Source organism: Octodon degus, unplaced genomic scaffold (genome assembly GCF_000260255.1).
Source record: "Octodon degus isolate 3935 unplaced genomic scaffold, OctDeg1.0 scaffold00147, whole genome shotgun sequence".
NCBI classification, from domain to species: domain Eukaryota; kingdom Metazoa; phylum Chordata; class Mammalia; order Rodentia; family Octodontidae; genus Octodon; species Octodon degus.
In genome coordinates this window covers 3,495,697-3,512,523 of record NW_004524723.1, presented here as the reverse complement: position 1 = coordinate 3,512,523, position 16,827 = coordinate 3,495,697, and the positions used below count along the sequence as shown (strand labels likewise).

Below are 16,827 nucleotides of genomic sequence, written 5' to 3'. Positions count from 1 at the left end.
AGGGCTGGCGCTGCATGTGGTGCCGGTTATTGAAGTGGGGTCCCTGAGTGCTTGCCTAAGCAGATGCTTTAGACCACTGAGCTATCTCACAGGCCCTTAACATATATATTAATTGTGGTTCAGTTTTATTTGATTGAGTTTTCCCTTCATCATATGTTATATTTTCTGGGGTTCTTTTTTTATTATATATTTGATTATCTTTATTAGATCTAAGAAATAGTGAATTTTACTTGTATAAAATTTTAGTTGTAGTATACTTTATATTTTTACAAGTATTCTTAAGGTTTTGGGGACAAAGTTTGGGAAAAGTTTGATTCTTTCAGGTCTTTGCTTAAAATGTGTTAGGCAAGACCAGAACAGTACTTAGCCTAAAGCAGTGATGATGAAATTTTCAGAGCTTTCAGTGCTTACAAGCAAACACACACACACCAATGGCTGTAGCACATGTGCCAGTGTTCACTACCACTGGCCTAGAGATATCATTTACCACTGCTTCTGATTACTCTATCCAGGATCACATGAATCATGAGTGTTTCAAGCTGACTGGTGGGAATAGATACTGTTCTTATCCTTGTGTGAGTGCAGCATATTTCTGTCTTTAATCCCTTCAAGTATCTCCTTCTCCAGTCTCAGTTTTCCCACAAACAGGTGAATCTTCTACACATCCGTCCCAGAGAGAGTAAGGAAGAATATGAAAGAGATTTTGTTTGCCAACAATAAACTCCTCAAATGTAAAGTTTTAGACATTATCTTGATGCTACAATTCATTCACATGGAGAGCCAGAGATAAGTCTGCCCTCTCCTAATGCCCAGACCACCTCCTCATCCCCCTTCCCATGTGTTACCTTTCCTTGCAATCCATCACACGTGCTCCTCCTGTTTCTCTCCTCACTATGTGTTGGTTCCAGCCAGGCTGACCTTGACAAACATTGTAAAGGTGATCTCTCCCAGCCCTACCGCAGCCTGCTTTCCAGTCCACACTGCCTCTTTTGAATAAGAAGGGTGACCTATAGGCCTCATTTCTCGTCATCTCCAGGCCATGGAGCCAAGATAATAACTATTACCAAGGAAGCTGACTTTTGACTCAAGAAGTAACTTTTTTTCACTTTCTATCCATACCTTGCCTTTCCATGCTGCAGGTGGAATTCATATATTTTAGACAAATTATCCTGCAATGTTTCCTTTCTTCTCTGGGGAGAAAACAAAAAGGCAATGCCAAGATTGTAGTGGGAGATTGAAGCTAGACTTCACAGCTAAATGATTTAGGATAATCACCTGGTTGATACAGGGATAGAAAAGTTGAGGAGGGAGTGACAGAAAATACAGCCATCTCTGTGGCCCAAATCTGTGATCCAGGGACCCTGGCAACCATAAGTCGTAGCTGAAAGCCCCAGTGGCTGAGAGTTCAGTTCTCAAAATCTGTTTTTTGAAATGAGTTAGGAATTATAGATAGAGTATGGAGTCCATGGCATAGGCCCGAAGTCTGGAAAAGCAGTGAATACTCAACTTTGGCACTAAGGTGGTAGTTACTGTTTACTTGGTCAGAAAGAGAGCAGAAGTCTATTGTGAAACTTGCCTCAGTTTGGGAGTACTGATAGGACTCAGCACATCCTTTTGGTAATATTTTAGTCAATATTCTCTAAACACAGTCTTATTTTAAGGTAGTGCCAGGGTAGAGGGGAAACTAAACAGGAATACACAATTACACATTCTACACGTGAAGTCTTATACCAAGTACTTGATGATAACTAAGTGTTGAATATTGGGATTGACATATCATTTATTGTAGGAGTCCCCTCCAGGTTCTCGTTTCAGTCCAAGAAGTCATTATTTGTAATCCCAAAGATACATTATTGGAATCTCACCAAGTTAATTCCAATCTGTCACTCCCAGTGCAACCCATGACAAAAGTAAAGACACTAAAACATATTTATAATTATTGGGGAGCCAAGGAGCCTTAAGTCCAGCCATGAAGATGGCTTTCCAGAACAAAAAGGCTGACCCACGGCTGCATCCAGGTTTTATTCAGTGGAGGAGGAATGACTGAGAATTATGGGAAGTAGGTGAGTACTATGAGCTGAGCTAGGTAGGTGGCCTACATTTACCTCTGCCATGCGCAGAGAGGATATGCAGAGAAAGTAATTTGCATTATGCTATTGAGATAGTATCTAATGTTTTGGGGGTCTGGTTCTTTGGCTCTGATGTCATCTTTCAAGCCCCAGGAAGTCATAGCCTCTATCTCAAGGCTCAATCCCAGCCGGCAGCACAGAGCACTGGCTCTTAGTCCTGTCTTGACGCAGCTCACATTAAAGTGCGGCAGGTGTAGGTTATCAAAGAAACACACATACAGCTCCTTGGGTTAGAGCAATACACATTGCTTAAGGCCAGTTAAAAGGATAAAGAGTTTTATTTTATTTTTTTCCCAGTACTGGGGATTGAACTCAGGACGCTGTGCTTGCCAGGTAAGCATTTATTCTACTGAGCTATTTCCCCGACTGAAAAGATAAAGAGAAATCCAGCCAGCTCTGTGCATATCAATACAAGGAAATAGAGTCAGGCTCAGCCAAAATGGGTACAACTGCTCTTCTTTCAAGGAGAGCTGCTCAGGTAGTCCTCTACAATTTATGAATTCATCAACTAAATATTTATGAAACACTTGCTTGGTGCTAGGCACTAAGGCAAAGAGATGACAGACATTATCTGCCCCTCAGCAGATGAAAGTCAAGTATTGCATTAGAATTTGGCAAATACCAAGGAAGGAATCACTGTGCAAGTCCAAAGAAGGGTGCTTAAGCCAGGCTTGAGGCAGAGATGGTAGAAGAACAGATTTCCTAGAGGAAGTAATGCCCAGGCTGAGTCTTAAAAGGTGAGTAAGATTTGATCAAGTAGAAAGTGAAGAAACAGGCCTCTCATGCAGAAAGAAGAGCGTGTGCAAAGGCACATTGACAAGTCACTGTATGGGTGTCTGCAAAAGGCAAGCAGTTTTAACAGGCTAATTCCAGGGAGGACACTGTGAGTTGAAGCCGAAGGGGAAGCTGCTAGAGTGTTTTACCCCAAATGCATGGGAAACCACTGAACAGTTTTAAGTAGCAGCAAGTTGTGACTGGATCAAGTTTTTAGAACTTCTTTCTGGTAGTATTTGGGAGGAGGCTAGGCACAGATAGAACAGAAAGTTCAGCTTTTAGTGCCGAACCTGTTGCCCTCCCACCTGTTTGTATTGTCTCTTTCTTTGTGTAAAATCTGTCATTCAGTTCTTCCCTGCTTTGTTCAGCCTGATTTTCTGCCACTGTCCAATTTTAGTCTGGTTGACTCAATTTATGAATCATGCTATGCTTATTCCCACTTCTGACCTTGTTCATTCAACAAACATATGGCAAGTGCCTGTTGTACACCAGCTATGTGACCTGAACAGGGTGCCGAAGATGAAAGACATGGAACCCTGCTTTAAGGAGCTCAGAGACTGTTAGGGGGAAAGCATGGAGATAGTATCATGCAACATAGTAACGGGTGTGGTGTGGAATAAACATAGAGTAGCCTAGGTACAAGAATTGTCTTGTTCCACTATTGCTTCTCTGCTAAGTCTTACCTCTCCTCAGTCCTGTGCCTGTCCTCTGGTTAGAGGTCGGGGAATATACTGTTTTGCACTTGACAAGATTTTAATCCTGATTCTCTCATTTTCCAGTCATGTGATCTGACTGGAAATTCTTTGTGCCTTAGTTTTTTCTCCTGTAAAATGAGTCTGATGACTGTATCAATTTCATAGGAGGATGAAAAGAATTAGTTATTGTGAGGATTAAAGGTGATATGTAAATGTCTTTAGGGTGTTTCTCAGCATGTGAAAAATATTCAGTGAATATTAGCCACTATTATTCGCAGTTTTTACTTTTTCTTTTGAGCATAATATCATATGAAGAAAATTTAACTGCTAGTTATCTGTTACTATATTGCTTGTCCCATTTTATGTGCTGTCATGTTGTTTCTCTCAAGGCTGATTTTATATACCTGAGACAGAATGCATTTTTATATACATCTTTACTCCTAAGCCCCTGACTCTGAGGTTTATGTTAGAGTGATCAGCCTCCCCAGTTTTCTCAAGACTAAGAGTATTTCTGGGACAGAGGACTTTGTAGTAAACCCAGAAGTGTTCTGGACAGTCTGGATTGAGTTGGTCACCTTATGTGCAATAGGCATTTCGGTTTTACTTTTTTTATTTTTTAAAGAGAGTAAAAATTAGAATTAAAACAAAAAATTAGAAGTGATACAGATTTTCACTTAAAGTAATATGAATTTCACAGTATTTGTTGTAATATATAGTGTTATCTTCCAGCAAGTTATTCATATTGCCAGATATATATATATATATGTAATTGAAAGAAAAAAGAAATGTATAAGAAATTAAGAGAAAAAGTACAAACAATTGAAAAAAAGGAGACAAAACATTAAAGCATTAACTGCTTCTTTCCATAAACCAGCAGAAATGCACAGTACAATTGACAAAAGCATCCTGCTTACATACATAGATATATCTTTCTCCCACACCCTCTGCTGTCCTTTTCCTCAACTCAGTAAAAGTAAATAAGTTCATTCCCTTTTACTAGTAAATCAGACTTGCATGTGCAATCATCATATTGTCTCCTTAGTGTGAGAACCTGAAGGAGAAAAATGGAATCTGAAGGGTACAATAGACACTGGTAAAAGTTTTACTTTTTATTATTTATTGGTCTTAAGTTGAACTCACAAACCTGCTTATTTTCTGAGTGGTATGGCAAATGTGTGTGTGTGTGTGTGTGTGTGTGTGTGTGTGTGTATTCTAGAGAATGAAAGATTGTAACCCTAGGTTTCTTTAGAGATTCCTAAGATTGTCTGGAACTTAAGTTAGCTTTCAGGAATTCCTGAAATACAATGTCATGGAATATGGATTTACTTGCTAGAGATTGTAGCCAATCCATAGTAGTCTTTTTAAACTTGGCCCATAGGCCCACAGCCTCCCCTAACTGTCAGTCCTTATCTCTCTGCACACTTTCCTCATGAATCTAGGTGGATTCTTTTAGTTGCTTTCTGGACTTGACATTCTTTAACTAGCTGAAAAAGTCTTTCTCTATATGAGGCTGCTGCATTTTTTTTTCTATGAATTTGCCAGTTGGAGCCAAATGATTTGTCCTCCTTTTCAGCCCCATCTCACCAGAATTAGGACAGTATTTGCCTTGGGCAGTTGATTATCAGATAACATTCCTTCAGGATCCTCTAGGTTTCCCTGGGAATTCCTAAAAGCCAAGACAAGCATTTGTTGATGGCCTGCCCAGCTTCATACTCAGTATCTGTACAGCCTAGAGGCTAGGCCAGCAGCCTCTGGAAAGGTCAACCCCAGGGCACTAGTTTTCTGGTGCTGTATGGCAAAGCTCCACGATCTATGTGACATAAACAACAGGAATTTATTTTTCAATAGTTGTAGGTCTTCTACCCTAAGACCAAGGTATGAGCAGGTGTTGCTTCTTTCCAAGGGGTATGAGGGAAATATCTCTGTGCTCTTCTCCCAGCTGCTGGTATATTGCTGGCAGTCTTGGGCCTTCTGGGGGACATCCCCAGGCTGTGCCTTTGTCTTTGAGTGGTGTTCTCCTGTGTCAGTCTCTGCATAGTGTTCGTTAATAAGGACATCAAGCATACTGGATGAGAGGCTCACTTCCTTCCATATAACTTGATTTTAGTATAACTTAACTGCATCTGAAATGATCATATTTCCCAGTAAGGCCACATCCTAGTATATTGGGAGTCAAGAGTTTAACATGAATGGTGAGGTGTACACAGTTCATCTCATAACATCCAGATTTTTAATTGATTCCAAAATATTTCACAAGATGCAGAAGCCATATCTCCATGGGCAAAGCAATGCCTAACAGCCATTGTTCATACACCCTGATCAGTTCCCTGTTAACTGCCTGTGTGACACTGACAGCCTGTGCTTCCAGAGTCACATTGTCCAAAGTGAGCACCAATTTCCTAATCTATAGAGCAGTGTACTGAGTGGAGGGACACTGAGAAATATGTGCACACCTCAGTCCTCAGTTCCACTTCAGAATGTGTCGGGAGATTTTTTTTAAAAAAATAAGCTTGCTGGGCTGGTGAGATGGCTCAGTGGTCTAAAGCACCTTAGAACAAGCTTAACAAAGCACATGGACCACAGTTCAATCCCCCAGCACCACATGCCAGCCAGCCCCGCCCCCAGGTGGGCTGAGCTGGCCACACACACACACACACACACACACACACAAATAAATAAAATAAATAATTTTTTTAAAAAAAATAAGCTTGCTGAGGAAAATTTAAAGTTATTTACATAGCTATTGTGTAATAACTAGTATCCTGACTTCTAAGGAATAATGCAAGCTGGTTGGCTTTTATAATGGCTTGGAGAATACAATGTGTGCAGATAGGATGTGAGGGTGTATGTGTGTGTGTGTGTGTGTGTGTGTACATGGGTGTGCATGTGATGACATAGCATTATAAGCAAAATCACCAGACTTCCCTCAGCCCCCAGCTTCCTATACACATTCAACCTTTACTGGAAATGGGGAATAACCTGCATCTACTCCCTGGATGTGGCTACCTTCTCCTCTCAGCTGCTTAGAGTTGTTATCCCTTTTCCTCCTAAGAGATAGTTCTGTTCCAAGAAAGATAAACACCCGCAGTTGCAGGGCCCTGGGGAAAAGGCAAAGCAAGCAAGTTAAATGTTTCTGTGGTGTTCTTGTCAGACATAGCTCGGTCATTGTGGATATGCTATTTCCAACTCCAGCAGTTACAAGCCTGAGATGCAAGGGCAAGGATGGGACGTTGTGAGGTGAGGAATAAGAAAACAGTCAAAGGGGCATGGAGGTTCTGGCAGGTCTTCCTGCCTCCTTCCAGGGGCGCTGCACCACTGAGAAATCCCAGAGGCAAAAGAAGCTCCTAACTACTACCCATGTGTGCAAGCAGCCGGGCTGCTCGCCTGCTGCGAGGCGGAGAGCCAGATCCCTGCACAGCACCTCAGTGCCAGATCAGAAAGCTGACAGCTCTGTGCCTCCGCCCCTCCGCCCCTCCACTGCAGCTCGCTCGGGGAGCCCTAGAGTGGGCTACAGGAAGGCGCGAAGCTCGCTTCCTGACTGCAAGTTGACTTTACCTCATTGTTGTTGCTGGCAGAATACGTACACCAATGCAGACAAACTCCTAGAAGCAGCAGAGCAGTTGGCTCAGACGGGGGAATGTGACCCAGAAGAAATCTACAAAGCAGCTCGACACCTGGAGGTGCGCATCCAGGATTTTGTGCGCAGAGTGGAACAGCGGAAGCTTCTCCTAGACATGTCCGTCTCCTTCCACACACACACCAAAGAGGTAAGGGAAGATTGGGCGGCTTCCTGGTAGTGATACGAGGTCCAACCAGGTTTGTGGGGGTCTGGGAGTTAGGCTTCCTAGATATTGTGAAATTAACAGTTTTCTCCTGATAACCTGTGTTTAGAACTCTATGAAAGGGGGCAAAATTTCATCCCCTCATCTCTGGAGAAGTCGGAAACTTCGGAAACAGCCAGTTTCAGGGGTCTGCTGGAGCATTTAGTATGCAGCAGGGGAAATTTGGAGCTCCCTAGTATAGAAATAATTGCTACAAGAGGAAATATAAGGGACCATACACCACTCCCCATTTCTCCTGGTTGCTCCTGAGGGTCAGAAATTACTTCCACAGAATTTTAGTCAGGGACCTGTGCTACCAACAAGGAGCATACTGAGTTCCTAAGTGTGTTGTGTGATTTTTACTTTATTGATTTTTAAACAAGGGATTCAGTCTTCTTGAGCTCTGAGGCAGAGGAATTAAAGTTAGTGCTCCCCTTGTTTGGACATAGGTGACAGTCCGTGAAGGAAGGAGGGCTGAGACGCCTTCAATGCAAAAAGAAGCCACCTGGGCTTAAATCTCAGACAAAATCATTCACTGAACAGAAGCAGAGGGGAGGGCAGATTACATTAAGTGTCTGGTGGGGCAGAAGGGCCCTCTGGAAAGGAGGAGGGGGCCAAGCCTTTGATTGCTTTTCAATTCTAATTAACAGGGGGCACTCTAAAATTGGATAAATATCCAGGAAGGAGGCCCACCTAGCACCTTTCTCAGTAACACCCTTGGCAGATGAATTCAGTTCATGCCTGCATGCTTGTGTTCTCCCAGGAATTCATTTTAATAGAGAATTAATTAAAGTTTGATTGCTGTCTGGAAAAAAAAGTTAACCCTACTTAATTAAGTTTATTTTTTATATTGGGAATGCATTAAGAAGCCTGGCTGTTTACTACTTTACAGGCTTTTATGACACTTTGCAGGAATGGATACAGATCATTGCGGCACCTATCAGAGGAAAACATGAAAAGATAGTCTTTTCTAAACTGAGATTCTCCAGGCAGATGAAGGCCTGGTGAGCTCCTGGAAACTGGCTCTGCTTCCTCTCCATGGGACCTGCAGCCACTCTCTGATGAGCGTCTGTAAAGCAAGGGGATTAACTTTAATCCAGGGCTTCCTGTCTGGTTGTCTGCTTGCTTTCGGCTCACTCCATTCTTAACAATGATCTCAGAAACCAAAGGCATGTGCATCCCTTTTTAATTATGAGCATGAATGAACAGGAGTCATGTTGTTCATGAGGGCTGGGGGCATTGGTGGGGTGGGGAGTAGAGGGTGGTAAACAAGGTCTCTGTCTGTGAAAATACTACTCCCAAAAGGATGACACCAGCTTCCAGGAATCCTCTCTGGCTATGAGTCCCATTTTCTATACATGTGGCTAAGATGCTGCATCCTAGTCCAAATACTGCCCAAAAAAAACACCTTTGAGTTTATGTGAGTCACTATATCCCAGCCTTGGGTTCCTCATAGACAAAATGAGACAGTTGATCTTGATGCCCCTAAGGTCCCTGGTAATTCTACCATAAACCCAAAATCCATTTCTTTTTGTCTCTTCTGTCTTTTCTTTATGTGATATTAACATATGTCATCTCTGTAATCTTCATGATAATCTTAGACTTCATTAAATATGTTTTCAAATGAGGAATATTCAGGAAATAAGATTAGAGTTTATCAACTGAAATTTTACCCATCTTTTCTAACATCCCTAATGTGAAAAATATAAAAGGAGAGAGGAAAGGAGGGGAAGGAAAGGCTCATTCCACCACATCTTTCATCCATTCCAGTTCTTTGGCTTCAACTCCATGGACAATGAAAATAAAGGGTGTGGGTGGAGAATCTGAATCACAATTAGAAACTTTCCCTAGGACTTGCTTAGCAGACAGAAGTGGATTATTAGTAGCAGAAGTGGGCATCTTTCAGTGCTGTAGTCAACAGCTCCTGGGGCTTGGTTTTTCTATATTTTACTTAACATTTCTCAAGACATTGTACTTTTCAAACTTTAGTAAGTGTGGATCCTGTTTGATGGTAGGGCCATTAATGTGGACTCTTTCCTCTTCTTCACTTTATATGAAGCCTGCTGAATTTTTATTTAAAACAGTATTAGCAGTCAAGTCTGATCAATTTTCCTTTCACAATGAATAGAGGTGTAAGGAGAAGGAAAATCTGCTGAGCTTTGGTAAAGTGGCCTTGAGCTTTGCTGCTGGAGATTGGTAGGGATTCTTCCCAGCTAGCTTTGGTGAGGCTCTTCCTTCTTCACCTCACTTACCTTTTTCTTCTTTCCTGTAATAATATGCTGAGTTTTTGCCTTAGTACCAGGGAAAAACAGAATATCACCATAGTATGTAATTTTCATTGAATAACATCCCCCTTTATAGGAGATTTCTGAGTGAGAAGTGAATACTTTCATAAATTATTTAATCTAGACTTTCTATGACTCCTCAGGCTGAAGTTCATAATTTATTTTTGCCCACTTTCCACATCAGAAGATTTAATCTAATCCAGAGAAGAAACAGAAGGAAGATATGAAAAAAGAAAACCTCCAGGCTCATTTCTTCTGCAAATTAAGGAGTCCACTTAATCCTATTGGCCCTGGTTTGTGAATTCCTTGCCACCTTGTAGGTTGAAAGAGTTGAAATCATCTAGTCATTTCATCACAGTGTTATTCATAATCTTGAATAGAGACAATCTAAATGTTCCAAAGTGAGTGATTTGATAAGCAAATGATAATGCATCTCAGTAGTGAAATATTACAGTCATTAGAAGTCACCATATCATTAATGACATGAATGATCTATGCTACACATAAAATCACATATTCAGCAATGACCACAATTTTGATCACACACATAAAGAATAGAATTAAATGTAGCACTAAGTTAAGAATACTGTGGATTCTATTAAAAATATTTTTATGTTTTGCAAGTTTTTTTCAATGATATTTTTAATTTAGAATCAGGAACAATCCTTAATGTTATCTTTCAGAATCAAAAGTGCTTTTCTCAGGGTGCTGGGTTGGAAGTCAGGGCCTTGCTCCTGCTAAGCAAGTATTGTGCTGATACGCTACATTTTCAGCTACTCCAAAACAAAATTTCTTACTCCTAATTAAGAGAACTACTTGATAAAAGAGAGATAAGAGATATGTATTCAGACTGCTCTGTGCTTCCATCAGCTGTTAGCACAGATTGTGATAAGCCTTGAAATATCTCCTCTTTGCCTATGTCCAAAAGAACCACTGGCTGTTCATTGGTCTGAGAGCTAAGAAGATGTTGGGGAGAAGGGGTGATCAGGTCCTCACTCTCTTTATCCAGGGACAAGGCATTTGTATGTAGCACTTGTCATCTGCTCTCACATGTACAGACAGAATTCTTTTTCCTTACTGTGTTTCCATGGAAATGTTACAGTCCCTATATCTAAAAAAATATCTGTTTGTAGATAGTTTTGTAAAAAGAATGTAAGAGTCAAATTAAGGATTGTTGCCAAAGTAACCATCATCGACCTTTTTTGTTGTTGTTGTTAAGATTTATTTGGTACAGGGTGTTGCTGCACAGCTTCACTTATACTGATCCTCCTGTCTCAGCCTCCCCAGCACTGGGATTATAGGCATGCACTGCCACACCCAGTTTTGATGGCTGGCTTGGCATGCAGTCGGCATGGCATGCAGTAACAGGAATCACACCCAGATCTTCGCACTTGCCAGGCAGGTGCTTAGACCAATGAGCTATCTCCCCGGCCCATCATCAGCTTTTAATTAGATAATTAAATGCCCGCTTTTGTTTGTTTCTCACTTTGGAATCATTCTGCCATAAAATTTTCCAGTTTACAAGCATGCACGCACCCACACACACACACACACACGCGCGCACGCGCGCACACACACACACACACACACACCCCACAAATATATATATGCATACATTTCCCTACCTACCTACTCCAGAACCAAAACTAGCAAAGTTTTCAAAAGCAATGACAGCCTCAAAACTACTCCGTCCTGTATATCAGTTGATAGACTGTCATGTTATTTATGTAAGAAATGAAAGTAGTGTTCAATGCCAAACAAAAACAATCTCTTCAAAATGAGAAAGGGAGTTTACCATGTAGAAATAGTGCTCTTTACAGCATCTTTAAGAGTAAGTCAGTTATACCACCCCAGTGACAGCCAGCAAGTTAAAGGAACACCAGTGAGCAGGAGAAAATGATGAAGTAAAATGACTTCTTTGCTGAACTTCATCCGTAAACCTCATTATATCTACAGAACTCCTACTGTCTCCCTTCATTGCTTATCCCCTTCCCTCTTGCTCTTCTTCAGATTCCCTTTGCTCGGGCTACCTGCTATACAGGCAGGACAGTGGCTGTGGGCTGACTCTTCCTGACTTCTGGATACATTTCACTACTCAGGCTAAGCTTAGGTAGGGCATTCTATGCTGCTAAGTTTTTAGAAATTCTCAAATTAGGACAGTTCTTTGGTATGTTAGTGTTTTGCAGCATAGCCATATGTATTCTGAGAGAAAGCGTGCACAAAATATTTACCAAGTAGGCATTACCAAGTAGGGCACAGGACCCTGAAAGATTGAGCTTCAGTTCAAGTCCACTGGGACCCAGAAGAAAATTGGTCAAGCAGTGCCTGAACACAGGATTTCTTCTGGGGCATGACAGACAAGTGAAGAATATACACTTCCTACTTGGTATGCTATAGAGAAGTGGAGAGTAGAGAGGATTCTTTGATGGGGAGAAGCCAAAATAGAGAACTATATGGAAAAAACACATATAGGTTGTTTCTGCCATGATTTTATCTAATTAATTCTGGTAACCAATCGTTGGCTTCAGGGAAGTTTGAGGTGGAAACTTATTCCGACTAGGTGTCATTAGCTTCCTAATATGGAAATTAGTAGAGTTTTCTCTCTAATCTGGACTCTTCAAAGCTAAACATGCTCATCAGGATTAAGTCAGATGGGCATCTGCAGAGCAGACCTACAGGAAAGTCAGACAATAGAAAAGTTACAGCTTAAGGAAAGGGATACTGATCCTGTGATGTATCATTGTTTGGTTCTGCTTACTTATGAGACAAAACACCTATTTTTGGTACCATATGAAGCTTCAGAGGTGCTTATTCAAAATCATAAGTTTACCATTTACATTTACTCCCAACAGGTGGTGACAATGTACACATGCTCATGTGGGATTTCAAGTGGCCTTCTGTTCAAGCTGTCCAGGTTTTAAATATTACTTTAGCTTGGTGTCACAGTTACTTACAAACTGGTGTTAAGCTCTGGGCTTGGGATATCTTGGTTTCAAAATCATGCTGGAAGTTTTTCACTCTTCTGACTTTCCTATCTTCTCTTTCTACTGTCGCCCCCCCCTCCAGAATAATCTTTATTATTTATCTTTAGCTTTCCTTTCAGCCAGGAGAAAACTAAAGTTTTCAAAATACACACCATGCTCATCTTCCTTTCCATCATTTATGAAGCTACTCTATAGGAGTAGTCAAAAGTGGAGCCTATTGCAGGCCACTGGAAACCTTCTTTCATTACATAAAGGAGCTATCAGTAATGAGTTTTCAGTATATGTTCAGCCTCTCATCATCTCCTGTATTCTGTCTGAAACAGTATGTTTAGCTTTTAAAGTACTATAACCAATGTATTTCAAAGTATTTCATCATCTTGAGTGTCATACGGACATACCTTATACTTTTTTGGTGTATGGACTGAGAATCAAACTCAGAGGTATTATACCACTGAGCTACAGTGGTACCTTTATTCACAAACTTAATTCTTTCCACATTTCTGGTTACAACCAAATTGTAGGCATAGACTATGCAAGTTTTCCAGTTAGCAGCCAGACTACACAATTTCATAAAATTCTGTCTCCAAAAAATGTTTTTTAAAGGATTAGAAAAAGTGTTGCTTATACATGCCAACTCACTATGATGAATGTTATTATATACTATAAACATGTAATAATAAAACATTTTTAAAGGGTTGGAAACATACTATCCTAAGATATATTGTGGTTGCCATTTAGTTGTAACCAGAATCATGTAATGAATCCTGTAACCAGAATCATGGAAAGAACTAAATTCAGGAACTGAGATATCACTGTCTATATCTAATCCTTTTAAAAGACTTTTTATTGATATGTGGTTTTAGTGTACAATGACTACCTTCATCATGATATATATATATATATATATATATATATATATATAACTTTCCAACACTTAAAAAAAATTTTTTTTAGACAGAGTCATGTTACGTTGTCAAGTCTGGCATTAAATTTGTAATCATTGTGTCTCAGCCTCCCAAGTAGCTGGGACTATAAACTGGGTCATGATACCTGGCCCTGTACTCTTATTGAAATTAAGATAAACCTTGTTTTTAGTGTTGTACTTTCTAAGCAACTTAGCAATCCTGAAAATAACACAATGGTTCAGTATAGCATTATATTAATCTTCATTTGGTGCTTATAAAGCAACATTCTGTTTTGCATATTTGTAATAGCACAAAAATTTTACCAAAATCATTGTTTAGCTTCCTGGAAGCTTGCATCACTTTTGTTTTTCTTTGTATTTAAAGATAATATTTTCTCATTACATTCTATTCTTCCTGGTCTTTTAAAGGTGCAGGATCTGTTGGCTCTTAGACAACTGTGAGTTTCCCAGAATGATAGGTAGTCCCTGTCCTTAGGGAAGACTGACACTAATGAAGTAAACTGGGGGAGGATAGTAAGAATATAAACCTGTAAACAACCCAATCCACATTGTACACAGACACTGTTAGTGTGCTGATGAAGCTGCTCCGATCTGCACTAACTGGTGAAGTTAGATGTAAAGACTCCAGCCCAGCGTTCTCATCTTCACTCAGCCCTGGCATCTCCAACTGCCCTGAGTGGAGACTATGTTCTTTCCCCTACAGTTGTGGACATGGATGGAAGACCTCCAGAAGGAGATGTTGGAGGATGTCTGTGCAGACTCTGTGGATGCAGTCCAGGAACTGATCAAGCAGTTCCAGCAGCAGCAGACTGCCACCCTGGATGCCACACTCAATGTCATCAAGGAAGGCGAAGATCTTATCCAGCAGCTCAGGTCAGCGCCTCCCTCCCTGGGGGAGCCCACCGAGGCCAGGTCAGCATGGGCAGTGGTTTCCAGGGGAAGTGCCTTGGGCTGGACACGAGATAAGTCATGTCCCAGTCTCTGCTCAGCCCCAGCCCGCTTTATGGTCTTGTGTGAGCTTCACTTTCTTCGTCTGTCAACATATAAATGCCTACACCACATGCAACTTGAGTTTGAATTAAATAGTAAATGAAAAGCTTTGTGATTAAAAGCATCATTTATTACTTTAGATAGCATTTGGCAACCAACAAGTAATAAATGTAAAAAAATCAACTCAGTAAAAATCATCTTAATTCATTAAAAACCATAGCATATTTGGCCATGTGGAGAAAATAAATTTTTCACTGTTCTTTGGCATCTGATTGTGGGATGAACTAACTCCAGTGTCCTCTGGTCCCATTTGTTGAGGATTGGCTTTGGTCCCCTAAGGATGTAGAGAGCTTGCAATCTTCTAAACAGTTCTGTTATCCACTTATGATCTTTCTACATCCCTTGATGCCCAAGGGGGGAAAAAGCCCAAATTTTCTGTGTCACCTAAGTACATACACCTAGAGCAAAAAACACATAACTCAAACACACTCAAGAGAAAATCCTGGGGGCCAGGGAGATGGCTCAGTGGAATAAGCGCTTCCCTGGAAAGCACAAGGGTCTGAGTTCAATCCCCAGTTCTGAAAAAGAGAGAGAGAGAGAGAGAAAATCCTGTCAAAAGCCTTCTCTTTTTAAAAATTACCCCCACCCCATTGCCTTTTTCTGTTGGCATCCTGCCCCTGCCCTTGTCAGGAGCACTGGCTACTCAGATGAAATGTCAGAAGGCCTTGGGCAAGCCTTCAGCAACCAGCCCCATGGCAGGTGCTGTGTAAATAGGATTTGATGGCGCTAATGATGCCTGCCCTCAGGGATTCTTTCCTACCTAGGAATCACTGAGTGCTGGGACCTCTGCCAACTGTGGACAGAAATAATTTCATCAATGAGTCTCAGGCCATTGCTGGGGCCGGAGGGAATTTGTTCAATTGGAGAGGATTTCTTTTCCCTCCTTATCAGTTGTCCAATTAAATAAACAAAGAGAAATTGCCTTTAGAAGGCTCTGGCATATTTTTCTGTTGGAAATTAATAATTTCTATTCTAAACATGCACATGAGGTGTTCTGAATCCTCCTGTTGCATACTAACAAGACAGGCTTTTACCTTTTTTTCCAGTTCATCTTCATGAATATATAATGCATGATAGCTTTGTCTGCTTACCTAGAAAATTCTGCCGTTATTTGCTTCTAAAGAAAATTACAAATAGTGGGCAGTCATTTGACCTTTCTAGGCCTTTGCTGCACCCTCTGTGTAATTAAAGAGTTCACTCTAGGAGCTCTGTCAGCTCTAGAATTTTGTGATGACTTTGTAGTCGCTCTTCAAATACTTTTTACAAGGTTGACTGGCGTTTTTCTCTGTGAGCATGGGCCTATGGAGATGTGAGGTACCATACTTTAACAACTACCAGCCTTGCACAATACTGAGGGCTTTATTGCTACTAGGTGATAATGAAGGCAGTGATGTGAGTTGTTGAAGTGAGGGTTACGTGTTCCACAAATTTAAGTTCCATGACTTTTAGTGAGTGACATAGGTGTATGACCCAGATCTACTGGTGGAATTCATTTCTCCACTAGCCTGATTGTAACCTAGGCTTCCCTCCTTGATATCAAAGCTAGTGAAAAGAAAGTAAGCACACAGGACTTAGTGGACATTGGTGAAATGCTCACATACACACTAGAAACACATCTTCTCTAAATCTCCACTGTTCTTTTGACTCTTCACTGATGTCCTGAAGGTAGTTTTTCATTATCTCTGGGGTTCCTAGTGATTATGATGGATGTAGGTCCTATACAACATGGTGAAAATTGTTCTCTTTCTTTCGGAAGCTGCATGACCAAGTCTGGAAGGAGCAGTAAGAGAATAGTCAGACCCCACCCCACCCCCAGAGGAAAGCTGTCAGTGAGTACAGAATTTATAGTATGAGTACATCTCTTACAATTGAGAATATGTGATCAGAGGGCTAGAAATCTTGCCACTTTTATGCCAAAGCAGTTCATATAAGGAAGTGGATATTAGGCATTCTGAATTATAGGAGACGTACTTGACAAACTGGCCTTATTCTAGCTTCAAGACCAGACATCATGTGCTCAGGTATCATTGTTTGAGTCAAGCCTAGTCTCAAAGGACCTGGCTTTCAAAGCAACTGTTAATACAAGATTTCTAAAGCATTGGTTTTTCATTTATCCTCCTGACTTCGTAAATTATATTACAAATAAAGGTAATCACAGGATAGT

The 16,827-nt window shown here is 40.8% G+C and overlaps 1 protein-coding gene across 11 annotated transcripts in view; it reads left to right on the top strand.

Annotated features, from left to right (window-relative positions):
- Kalrn (kalirin RhoGEF kinase) overlaps window positions 1-16,827 on the top strand; it is a 733,834-nt gene that overhangs the window by 417,330 nt on the left and 299,677 nt on the right. For 8 of the 11 annotated variants that reach the window (XM_023702249.1, XM_023702247.1, XM_023702246.1 and 5 more), the window contains exons 11-12: window positions 7,174-7,365; window positions 14,317-14,525. In XM_023702249.1, the coding sequence (XP_023558017.1) occupies window positions 7,174-7,365; window positions 14,317-14,525 (401 nt within the window). The remainder of the gene's footprint in view (window positions 1-7,173; window positions 7,366-14,316; window positions 14,526-16,827) is intronic. The other 3 variants (XM_023702250.1, XM_023702256.1, XM_023702255.1) reach the window with 1 other exon arrangement.